The sequence below is a fragment of the Bombus pyrosoma genome, linkage group LG10 (genome assembly GCF_014825855.1).
Source record: "Bombus pyrosoma isolate SC7728 linkage group LG10, ASM1482585v1, whole genome shotgun sequence".
In the NCBI taxonomy this organism is placed as follows: domain Eukaryota; kingdom Metazoa; phylum Arthropoda; class Insecta; order Hymenoptera; family Apidae; genus Bombus; species Bombus pyrosoma.
Window position 1 is genome coordinate 328511 of NC_057779.1, and position 12796 is coordinate 341306.

At 32.8% G+C, this 12796-nt stretch overlaps 3 protein-coding genes across 4 annotated transcripts in view; all 3 read right to left on the reverse strand.

The window, feature by feature from the left end:
* LOC122571329 (RNA-binding protein 24-like) overlaps window positions 1-4500 on the reverse strand; it is a 28202-nt gene extending 23702 nt beyond the window's left edge. The window contains exon 1 of one of the 2 annotated variants that reach the window (XM_043734937.1): window positions 4121-4500. The gene's annotated coding sequence lies outside the window, so the exon portion shown is untranslated. The remainder of the gene's footprint in view (window positions 1-4120) is intronic. The other variant, XM_043734938.1, reaches the window with a different exon arrangement.
* Window positions 4501-8489: 3989 nt separating this feature from the next.
* On the reverse strand, window positions 8490-10300 carry LOC122571785. The gene is made up of 2 exons (XM_043735928.1): window positions 9926-10300; window positions 8490-9128 (listed from the first exon to the last, which is right to left on the reverse strand). Exons 1-2 carry the CDS (start codon window positions 9999-10001, stop codon window positions 8575-8577), a joined length of 630 nt encoding a protein of 209 aa, XP_043591863.1. The 5' UTR covers window positions 10002-10300; the 3' UTR covers window positions 8490-8574.
* A 29-nt stretch (window positions 10301-10329) lies between these two features.
* Window positions 10330-12758, reverse strand: LOC122571776. Its single transcript, XM_043735912.1, has 4 exons — window positions 12681-12758; window positions 12344-12502; window positions 11594-12252; window positions 10330-10932 (listed from the first exon to the last, which is right to left on the reverse strand). The coding sequence occupies exons 2-4, from the start codon at window positions 12390-12392 to the stop codon at window positions 10402-10404; spliced, it is 1239 nt and encodes a 412-aa protein (XP_043591847.1). The 5' UTR covers window positions 12393-12502; window positions 12681-12758; the 3' UTR covers window positions 10330-10401.
* Between the last annotated feature and the right edge of the window lie 38 nt (window positions 12759-12796).

Below are 12796 nucleotides of genomic sequence, written 5' to 3' on the forward strand. Positions count from 1 at the left end.
GCTAACATATTTGGCTTTCTAGTTATGATACTCCAGAAATACTTAATAATGAAATTCTTTTTAAAAATATAAACGAATAAAAATAGCATCAAAGATACATACATAATAATAACTATTATGCTAAGACTTGAGAAAAGTTGATAAAATTGGACATAAATAGTTAAAAATACAAAATGCATGAAATACAATTTTATTGCAACCGAAGAAAAGCAAAATCAATAATATTCTACGAGAAGACTGAAACATCCCGAAATGGGGCGCGATATGAACAAGGGAAAAGCAGAAAGTACGCGTTTAGAATTCAATACCCGTGATGGACGACCCTCCAACGAATCGCATCGCCCCGCATGATCTTCGTGAAATGCATAAACATACGTGCACAGGCATACAAGGATTTACGTTCATATAGAAAAGATTTCATGTATCCTACATTGCACGACAGTGAAAGAAAGACTAAAGTAAACTGTTTCTCCCCTTCTTATCCCGATACTCCAAGTACTGTTCTACCCTCTTCTCTCAATTCCCTTGAATCGATAATTCCTTCGTGTGTATAAAGAGAACAGATAAAAATCCCCTTCTGCGCGGAAGCGGGACCCCCGTACACCGGGAAAAACCGGCGAGCCCGCCGGGAACAAGAACAGAAACAGGCACCTCTGGTGTAGTGCCAAAAGAAGAAGGATGCGGAAAGGTAGGTACCTTGAAGAAGAAGAAAAGGGCAAGGAGAGAAGGGACCCTGACCTCCATTCAAGGCTCGGTAACGGCCTGAAAAGGGAGCCAGTTTTGCTTCTTGTGAGGAGCAAAACTGCCCGGGCCGAACCTAGCTAGTAGGGTATTTTTCGTGTGGCTCGGCTTTCGAGTTTCTGCAATGCTGCAGGCAAGGATAGAAACAGAGGTCTACAGAAGGGGCCCTCTTTTTCCTTCCCTCCCTCCGTCTCTCTTTCTCTTGCGCATTTTTTCCTCTTTCCTCCTTTCCATATTCTTCCACTTCTTTCTCACACTCATATTGTGAACACCAGGCACAGGCCCTGCGAAGTGGGCCCTACGTTTTCTCCTGATCCCCTCCTCTACCCCTGCAACCCCCCACCCCACCTGCCTTACTACTACCAGCACCGTTCGTGACAGTGCACCACTTCGCCAGGACGGCCCTTCCTCGTCTGTTCTGTCGGATCCCCCAAAACGACGGCAGCTGCTGCAGAAAACCGGTGCAGCACGCCGTATAATCATATTGTTGTATTGCCATTGGGTTCCTCCTCCACCACCATCGTTGCTCTTTCTCTTTTTCACTCTTTCTCCCTCTTTCCTCATCCTAGAACCAAACGTAACTACACTTGGGACGTTCGGTCGAGCATAAAGGCCGCTTTTCTGAATTCAGCTACCGTGGAAGCAACGACCGTATTACGTACATAGTTAATAAATACTATGTTTTTACAATTCCAACATTTTTGTAATTTTCTTGTTGAATACGCTAGCAAATGAGATTTCGACAGCCGGCTGCGAGAATTTTTAGGTATTCCTCCAGCACAAGTGTGCGTCGAAGATCCAAGTTCAGATAACAGGCACGTTAGTATATCCTGGACAATTCGAACATCCCGGTTCTCGTACAAATAATACAGGAACTGAATCTCTTGAAAAAATAGAAATTCAAACATGGAATATTCTCAACTTTGTTATCATTTAAACACTTGATTGTCTGTTGTCTTCTATATATTTGCTGGCTTCGTTACAACAATAACGACAGACTACTTGAATTTTATATCGAATTTCTAACTTGAATAAAAATTATAATTATATAATATATAATTATAATTTGAGTTACAATTATTTAATATATAATTATAATTTATAGAAAGTGTACAAAAAGTAACTGTCAAAGGGCAACCGAACAATGAAAATAGTAAAACGTCGTTTTGTTAACAATATAAACATGGAAAATCTTAGAAGAAGAAGATATTGTAGAATATCCATGAATGTTACTTGGGTAACATTCAAAATTAGAAAGTTATTTAAAACGGGAACGTTTGTGCATTTGGTTCAGTGCACAAGAATCTTCACACCGAGTCGAGTAAAACGATTCTATAAAAAGTAATATCAGCAATTCGAGATTCTTATAAATCAGTTGATTTTTATAAAGCAAGAAAAAATATGCGCTCGTTCGTATAATATACTTGAAAGCTACGTGCATTAACATCGTAAATATGTATTTTGCGCACTTTCCTTTTAATAGAAATCATTATGACATGTATAAAGCATCGGAAAAAATAGTTCCATCCTTTCAGGTAGTATAACCGGCCACTGTAACAACTGTACCTAGAGCATGATAACTAAGATCTGTGTCGTGCATAGATATGTTTAATCCTACTACACTATTTGAAAATAAGATCATTAATAAACGTCTGATATGTTTCATACAATCAAAAAAATAATTTGTGCTATTAATAATTTCGGTATATTTAATTTATCAATTCAATCATATAGTAGTAGATAAAACGTTACTTATAAGCTGAAGAAAATAGGTCAAAATAATATTTAAATGAAAATAACATACATAATAGTATCTGAATATTAATTAGTCATTTAAGAAAAAATGGTACGCGTGCATTAAAATCTAGAATTAGTAATACTGAAGCAATTTCATAGAAATAGTTTCGATACAACTAAAGAAAATCTCAACTACATATAATTGTGTTCTGATCACGGTGCAGCCTCGCAAATTCGACACTGGCCGATTGCCACGCGCTCGACGAAACACACTAAAATATCTTCTCGGCCAAAGTCGCAAAGGCCAGAGTTTTAGAAAACACGAGACGATGCCCGGCTTTGCTCGTGGACCGTGAAAAAACTTTGCAGAAAGAAACTTTTCAAACGTGAATCAAACGATACCATTACCAGTTGGATATACGAAATTTCTTTTTTTAACACGTTGGTTTAGATGTTATTGTAACTCTAAATGTTGTATCTCTTAAGAGTGCATAGAATTAAAAGCATCATTGAATTATTTATTTTCTATATCAGAAGACTTGTTGAAACGTAATTGACAATGATCGTGTATAGTCTTGAAAAATGTATATGCTACAAATACTCAGAACCATGCAATTTTAATTGCTACTATTCTTAAAATGCAAGAATACTATACATATTCTTTAAAAATTATTTCTGCTGGATGAAGATTATATTTTAGATTCTTATATCAAGCATATATTATTTTTCTAATAACAATAAAACTTATATTCAAATCAAATTATTTTATGGAATATTTGATAATATATAGGCAATACGATGACACTCCAATTAGTGACCTTATTACGCGATCATTATTTTAATTTTAATATTACGCTACACTATGTTTACATAATATTATTTCTTCTATAAATAAATCTTCTTAATATCTTCTTAAATAAAAATATATTTTCTTCTTCTAGTAAAAAATATTGTATATCCTAAAGCAACGTATCTATCGAAAAGTCAGAAAAAAGAAATTTAAAAAATGATGATTCTCCGTTCATTTACGCCAGACGGCTGTAATCACCTGCACACGTTTCCAGGCCTTCTGCTAAAGAGAAATCGTCGAGCCGACGTCGAGGTTTATTAATAAACGTTGTGGTACACGTGCCCGTCGTCGTGTACCCCTTTGTCGCGACGAGACCGCTGCAACGGGGGTGAAAGAGGAGCGACCGAGAGAATAAGCAGATCGTTTTACGAACACGCAAGATGGCCTCGCCGAAACATTTGGCCATCGGATAAACAGTATTTTCTAGACATATTTTATAATCTCTTGCCCCATTTCGCGTACTTTATTAAAATGATATTACAATATGGAAATATTCAAACATTCATATTGCGAACATCGACCTAAATTCATTAAAGTGTTGTACATGCAAGAAAGCCTTTCATAATGTTAGCAACAAATTATTATTTAGAAATATTAACATATAACAATGGCGAATAAACAATTACGTCATAATATGTATTTATAACGGTATTGTACTATGTAATGCCTACTTAGTAACTCCATAATTATGTTATCGAAGAGCTAAAATATCGGATATGTTTCAACACGATTGAGTAATCGAAACTCCAACGGAATATTTGTATAGAAACGATGCAAATTTTCAATACGCACCTTTAATTTTTCGAAGCACTGTCACTTGATGCACTGGAACGTTGCTCTTTAATCCCAATGAAAAACACCAGGAAGATATTCACACCAATAACGTAGGTATCCTTCCAGCAGTGAAATTATTAGTTGATGATAAATTAAGTGCACACGTTCAACAGCCGTTCGTGTTAGGAAAAAATTTGATTCATTACTACGATATGGGAGAGAATTTCCCAAAATCTGACACGTTTAATGAACAGATAATATTAACGCGAAACACTTTTGATGACACGTAAGTACGTAACGAACGATATACTTTACAATTGACAATTTTTTGCACACGCACACATCCGACACGAACGAAGGCCCACGTGCGAGTACCGAACTGCCTTTAAGTTTGCAGTTACCGTGCTGCGCGCCAGTTCGTCGGGTTCTTCGACGATTTGTAATTTCATTGGTCCACTCGAACCCCCACTATTGTGTAGTACCAGTAGCGTAGCGCAACGACGACCGAATGAGACACGAATGAGATGCAAAAAGTAAAATCAGCTAGTGACGACGTGTTGACAAATCTTTCGTCATTTTACCTCGTAGAGGGATTTTAAATGCTAATTAACCGTGGATTAGAAGCTTTCGTACTATTATCGAAATGAAAGATCCTATGTTTTTACTTTCTGATAATTATACGTTTTACTGATGATTTCCCATTCTTGCGAATAGAACAAAGAAATAGAGATAAAATTGATTTTCATTTACGCCATTTGTAATTACTCATACAGCACGAGATATAACTTTAACTATGCGGCATTCGTTTATTCTCTTTTTAAAATTTATGACATCATTATTCACGCTGTTATAATGGATAGAAAAACAAACAAAAGACATTGTGGGTTAACTTTTGTGCATACAATCACATCATTGCCACCTATTTCTTCTTTTAATTACGACTGACTAACGTATTTTTAACAATGTTGAAATTAAAATGTAACAAAATTTAAAGACAATGTGGCATTGGTGCATTTGCGACAGCGTTGGAAAGTAGCAATGCCAATCCGAAATGATCCTACAGGATCCACGAGGCAAGGCGGTGGTCCGTCGAGGAGTATCAGCTGTTCGAATTATTATCGTTGCAGGCGACGGCAGATGTTCACTAGGCTAAAACGCTCCCTCGAAGGCTTTGAACCCGCTGATCTCTTTTCTTTGGAGCGGGTGAAAAACTTTCAAGGAAGCCTAACATCCCGTTCAATCTCACACAATACTCCAGTTCCTTATCCTTGCTTTCCATAAGAGAGTAAAACAAATTAAAAAAGAAACAATTAATAATGATAACAATGAAAAGAGGAATAAAAGATTTCTCGATTTAATTCAATACGAATCTTTTTAAACACGGTGTTTGTAACTTCGAAACTATATTTCATTTGACTTTTATTACTTCAAATGCTTCTGAGTGTCCTTCTTTATGATCTTATTTTAATATCATTTATTATACAAAGTAATCAGTCTCATATGGAATAACAACTATGAGGCGTCCGCAGTAATAAACAGGCAAAAGTAATGTTTTTAAAGGATCTCATAGATAATTGCGGCAAAGATAATTTAACCAACCTCTTCTCCGATTTTGCACAATCGGTTAGCTCTGTGTGTAGCATTGTTCGAAACCTGCCGTAGTTACGTGTCACAAAGTACGTATAAGATATCATCGTCGTCTGCGTTTGAAGGAGACCCCATAGGTTCGTGGCACGCGCTGCCAGCTGCCCCACAGCTGTCTCTCTTCTCTGTCGTCCCCCATACACGAGACCGGGGTTCTTACCAGAGTGTAGTGCATTTACCACACAGAAGGAGCCTTTTCGCCTCTACATGCATGTACACCAAGTTCAAAATGCGTGTGTCCAAAACATATTTCGTAGGTATACTTACGTACGTTGTTACGTCGTTGCGTACTCGATGAGGTGCACCCTTGAGGAACGTCGAGACGTACGGCTCCAAGAGATAAACCGACACTTTTATTGTCTAGGAATGAGGTGTTTCTTCGACAAGTTTTCAAATACTTATAATACTTATTATAATATTATAATACTTATAATATTTCGCATTCCAGTAGACACTTTTAATTTTTCTTGCAAATTTGTCTGAATACGTAATAGGAACGTGCGGCTAAAATTGTAATACATAATTATTACGTGTACTAACCACAATAAAGACGTACATTTTGTTTGTACAGAATTCATTAGATCAAACTACTTTACTGATCACGCGTGTATACTAATATACTCGCGTATATACTCGCAAATAGTAACACCATCTAAGAAAGAAATCTTGCTACAAATGTGCATAAAAATGTTCAATAAGATGTAAAATACACGGAAAGATGAGATAATACACTAAACAGAGAATAAACATGGAATACAAAACAAAGATCTTGTGAAAAGATCAGTTTATATTTCTATAAAAATTCTATACTTCACATTGTTTTCAAATATAAATTGAAACTTCGTAGATCTGTACTATATGTACTTCTATTCATGTCCAATTGGTCCTACAATAATTATTTCTTGAATATATACGGTAGCAATATTTTATCGTTTTACTAACTAAAATACTCTGTGGGGTTTTACATTTGCGGTTTCTCATCCGGTTTGTCCGATACGCAGGAAATAGTCCTGAAGTGTCCTAGAGGATGCAAGGCTATTAGGTTTCGCGTGGAAAAAAGTATGAGCGACGTAGAAAAAGGTGGGGGAATGAGGAATAGTGACAAGAGCGCAAAAGTGCTTATACTGAAAGTAGAAAAAAAAAACGGAAAATCAAAGTACGCACGATGGAGACCGGAAATCCCAGGGCGTTCAACCCTGACACCCGGTATATATTTAGACTTAAGGAGACACACTCTAATCTGATCGCATAGATAAGGATGAACAGCCTATCGAATGCAACATTAAAACATAGTAAGTTTGTTGTATTTTAAAAAACAAATCAGTCACTTCCTCGAGTACAACCACAATACAAACGATAATAACAATAATAATAAGTAATATACAGAAGATTCCCTGTTCGTGTTATATAAAATGGAAATTAATTAAATCAACTAAAATAACGCATACATTGGCATCCTTTGGCAACTTACAAACTTGTGCAATAGATAATCTACGCCGTTTCTGAGGAACTATGTTCGTTAGCACATTGTCCTGATAATATCGACATCCCCTTCCCTCCTCAAAAAAGAGTTAACGCTTCCGTGAAGGAAGTCGATCGTTTCCTATTTGCTTATTGCATAATCACGCACGCAATACTGTGTCAGTGTATCGAGTCTACCCCTATTCATACATCAAGTTTCAAAATAACCAAGCATGTGTGTATAGGTATAGGTTTTACACTTCTTAAATATTTACTGGATTTTATCAAAATAATTATGATTTCGTTACGTAATGAAACTATAATTATGTTATCAAAACTTTCATTTTCAGATCGTTCCTCAAAGATTTGTAAGTTATATATGCTATACTTTTTTCAAATTTTCACAATTAGGTAGAATGTCTTATAACTTTTCTTAATATTTCTTAATTGTTACAAATTGTATGCCTCCTGATATATCTAAAATAATGAAAATGGCGCCAAATAAAAAATTTGATTAAAATATTCTTAACTTAAAGTTAATTAAAATATTTTTACGGTAAGCAGTATAAGTAAGTAACGCGTTTTATAATTTAATTGAATGAATAATAAAGATCAGAGGACGGATAAATTTTCTTTGTGAAAAATCATTCGTAAAAGCTGCAAAGTATTCGCGTCTTTAGAAACACAATACCAGCAGTGGCGGCCTTCTCGAAATAGACGAGAAGCCCAGCCCTCCAAACTCGTCCGAAAATAAAACAGGTTTCTTCCCTGCAAACCACGCTGTCCGATTGGTAGACTGACAGAAGAGTTTGCCGATTAAGCGACAATTAAAAAGAATTGCGATTTATGTTCCATTATTGTCAGATTTTGTACAGAAAGGTAACTTTCAACTCGCAATGATTTTCCGCTTACAGATTATAACAACGACTTAATTAATTGTTCAAACAATCTACAATTCACAAAAACCAGTAGGTACATTTTCTCAATTTTTAAATTCCATTACCAACAGCGTATATTATTATATTGTAGAAATATTGTAAATGTAATGAAAAGCGATTATTCTGGACTTATTATTTCAAAAAAACACTTGGTTAACAGTGTTTATATCACACGATACATTACTTACAATACAGTTACAAAATGTTAAAAAAAATAATTTGATGATTATAAAACAAATACTTCTTCGTTTAATATAGAAATAGAATATTTAAAAAATAAACAATGCGTCATAAAACATAAACGTCTATAATTCAGCTTAAGATCTACGTAAAATTTAAGAGCGTGCTGCTTTTATAAAATAATTATAGGTTATGCTGTTAAATTAATTAAAAATTAATAAATTTAAAAAACTGAACACAATATAAAGATCAGTATCGAAGTGAATAATTAGTGTATGAGCGATAGACATCTGGCGTATGACTTGCATTAAAAACAATTAATTCCATTATACTTGATTCATCTTCATCTTGAAATGATACCCAATATAATTTTTTCTTATTCGTACTCTTGGAATTATCTTCATTTTTATTCGATACGTTGTTCATTAACACATGTCTTAATACTTTCACCTTTTTCTGCTTATTCTTTGGCAAATTCTTCCTCATATTAGCATTTGTATTATATGCAATTCTTTGAGCCGAAAATTTACTAAATGTTTGCGGAAACTGTGTTTTATCATTCACTTCCGAAATCACATTCCTATTTTTATATTGCTTCATGTCTTTATCGAAAGACCATATATTCGTCAGATTATATATTTTTGCATATATTTCATGTTCTTTCACAGAATTTTCGCGCTTATAATTCCTTTTTTTATTTAACTTCATAAAAGAGTCATTAGCTTTTCTAGCTGATAAAGAAAGTGTCATGGTTTCCCATGATGAGATATTGACGTCATGATCATTTACTATTGGACATATTTCTAGAAACATAAATATTGTTAATATAAAACAACTATTCTACTTTATGATACTAGAAGTTGCATGCAAATTTTTTATTTTGTAATGTAATATTAGTATTAATTTCAATAGAAATATTATATGATATTTATAATCTTTAACAGTTTATCTATTTAAGAATATAAAATCTTGTATTTCATTAATATTCAAAATGAACACGCTAGTTTTTCAAAGTTGTATAATGTTATTTATATTATTGGGTTGTTAGTAGCAGTTCTGACTGTTTAAATATAAAATTCAGTTTTATTCTTGACTGGAATAGAAGACTGGAATAGAAATTTCAGATAACGAAACATCAACACGAACGAAATTAATCAATCATCGATTCATTTCGAACAAAAATTCAAATCAATATACAATAAAAGAGGTACCATTTTTTTAAAAAACAATAGCTAAACTATTAAACTAAAAAATGTTGAATCTTAGTTGGATTTTTCTATCCTATTTACTCAATCCATCTATTTTACAATATATTTTACCACAAAATATCAGGCACTAGAAGCCTATGAAAACTATTTGAAAGAGTCCATTATTTTTAAAAAACGAAAGTTTCCCGAACAAGCAATTATAAGATCATTAATAGATAGTAAATTGTGATCGAAAAAAGGTAATATGTACAATATTCAATGAAAATGCTAGTTCCATAAAAGTACGTTTCACTATGAACTTTTCAAACAATTCAATACTTAATGCTTAATAGCGTCTGTAATCATAGAATTGCATTATCGAATAGAAATATTACATGTACAGTAATACTTACTTGTTTCGTAATAATAATATACAAGTATTGAAGTAAAAAATAGTAGAAGAAATATTTTTATTCTTTCACAAGACATATTATGTAGTAATGTTTTGAATTATAAAAGAACGTGTTCATTAAAAGAATGTAATGAAGCAATCCGTAATTATTACTGATCTATCCAACGTAGGTACACAACACGTTGTTAGTATAGTGCATGAAGGACACAGTTATTTACACTCAACTAGGACATATACATGCATATATATATGCTAAGAGACAAATCATACAATACATACAAGTCATTCTACTGACCGGTAATAATCATTTAACACTTATGTAACTGAATATATGTTATATTATACATTTAATTATATCTTTTAAAAATATGTCATGAAATTTATTTCATTAATTGGAGGATAAAATATTTTATTTATTAGCATATTACTCTATCATAAGCATTTACATGGTTACGTGGTTTATACGTTGCAATAATTCTAGACTACAGGTCTGAAATCAGTATTGGTAAATGGTGGTGTATTATCTGATGTATAGAAAAATCGTTTATAGTCGTTAGGCGGATATTCGGGATCCTGATGAAACTGACTCGATGGATAAGAATCAACAGGTGGTACGGAATAATAGTTATATCTGTTATCTGAATAAAAATTCACAGGTTTGTCATAAGAAGGTAAATTGTAATTAGTATGTTCGTAATCGTGATATTTATGTTCGTACGATTCCGTAGTAAAAGCGATTTGGTTTATGTCTTGTGGATATCCTTCATAATAGCCATAAAAAGGTGGATTTGTTTGGTTGTTATTTATTGTTGAATTTTGTGTAGTATTGATTGTCATTGGAATTTGAGTCGTATTTCTACCAGTTGTGTTGATAGGAACCATTATTTTATTTATAGTTTGTAGATTCGATGTCATTAAGGAACTATCAGCATTTTCACCTACTTTGACACCTTGTTTCGTATTAACTCCTTTCCGCATAATGCACGCAATAGCAGAAGATGATTGTATCTGTTAACAAATGAGATAATGTTATAAATTATATTAAATCAGATAATTATATAAATTATTAAATATTTCTCTTATTTTCTTATAACAAAAGACAGCTTTATAATGTATGTGTAATGATATCTATCGAAACTTAATTTTCATTTTTAATCTGTTACACCACTTTATGTAATCTTCCCATATGTTACTTATAGTAATACGAATAAAGTATTGTAGAAACTACTAGTTAAAGCAAGACATTATTCAGTAACCTAGAAGAAATGAAGCTTAAATTCATTTTTCGTACTTGTGATTGAACATATTTATATGAAATATTATCTTTACATTTATAACAAAATTCACCAAAAAATTGTAAATACTTTTTAAATATTTTAATAATAATTTATAAACATATAGTTAAATCAATTTTTATTAAATGATAAAATAAAAAAAATAAGGTTGATACATATAATGTATAAGTATTAAAGTGATATTTCAGTTCGTTATATGGCACAAATAAAAGTTAAATACATACTTAAATGTATGAACATATTTATAGAAAACGCGTACATAATGCATATACTAAAATGATGATTATATCTCTTTAAATTAAATGCCATGAAAAATGAAATATCAGATAATTTTCTGGTCTAATTTCTATTTGCTCACTTTACCAAATCCTTACCTTCTCTTCCGCGTTCCGATCGCCCTCCACTTGGGACTCTACACTCTTGTCAGTATTTTCAGTGTCGTTCGGTGTTTTGATGCTTTCAATTTTCTGAGCCTCTTCTACATATTCGTCACCATTATTTAGCAGATCAGTTGGTTTGTTATCGAATAAGTTCAATACTTGTGGATTTTGTGTTAATGGTTGAAAATTGTTTTGTATCCCATTAATTGACTGTGACCGTAGTAGATCCCATAAAGGATAAATTCCAAAAGGAGTGGCTAATATATAAGGATACGACACGTAAGGATAAGGATTATAAATTGCAGCAACTTGAGGTGAAATTCGAGAAGAACCAACATTCACACTCAACGGTGGCAATTTGGTATAGGTTTTTACATCGGACGATGCTGCACCTGCTAAACCACCAACACTTAAACCAGCTAGAAAAGCCAAGCTCCTTAAAATTTTAGATTTCCTGTTCGAAGAGTCGATCTTCACATTCGCAATTTTCTCTAAGCCTTGTAATGTAACCGAGTTTTGTTTCGAAGACGTATCCATCCGAGAAATTTCTTTCTCTGGCATCTGGATGTTATCACTGTCTGTAGTTGTTGCTCTTAATGATCTATGGATTACTTCTAAATTTTCTGTCGTTGCTGTAACTCTGCAACGTATTCCTAAATAAAATGTAATAATTAATGATACAATTCCACTGGAATGTAAATATATCTATTATTATTTATATTTAACATAAATATAAATACTTACTACTGCAGTTAATAAATACAGTTAAAAGCACAAAGATCGAGAAATTCATTGTTACTGCTTGATATTCCGAACAAGAATGAGAAGAAACTGAGGAATCTATTTGACAAAATTGAAAACCTGCGGGTTGCCCTCATCTTCTATCTTGTGAAAGTGTGTTTTCTAGATATGGTCGAAAATATGTTAATTGTGTCTAAGTTTCTTCGTTAAAATATGTGGGTTTTTACTATACATATTAAATATCTAATTTTAACATTATTATTTATAATAATAATATCAAATTTCCTTAATATAAAAATTTTAATTATTAAAATTATTTATTAAATTTTTCATTACTTACATAAATACATTATTTTAATGGAAATAATAATTTAAGAAATAATATACGGGCATAATATTAAGCTGCGACATTATTTTAGTCTTTAAATTTGGCGGGCATTATAGCGACACTGTCTA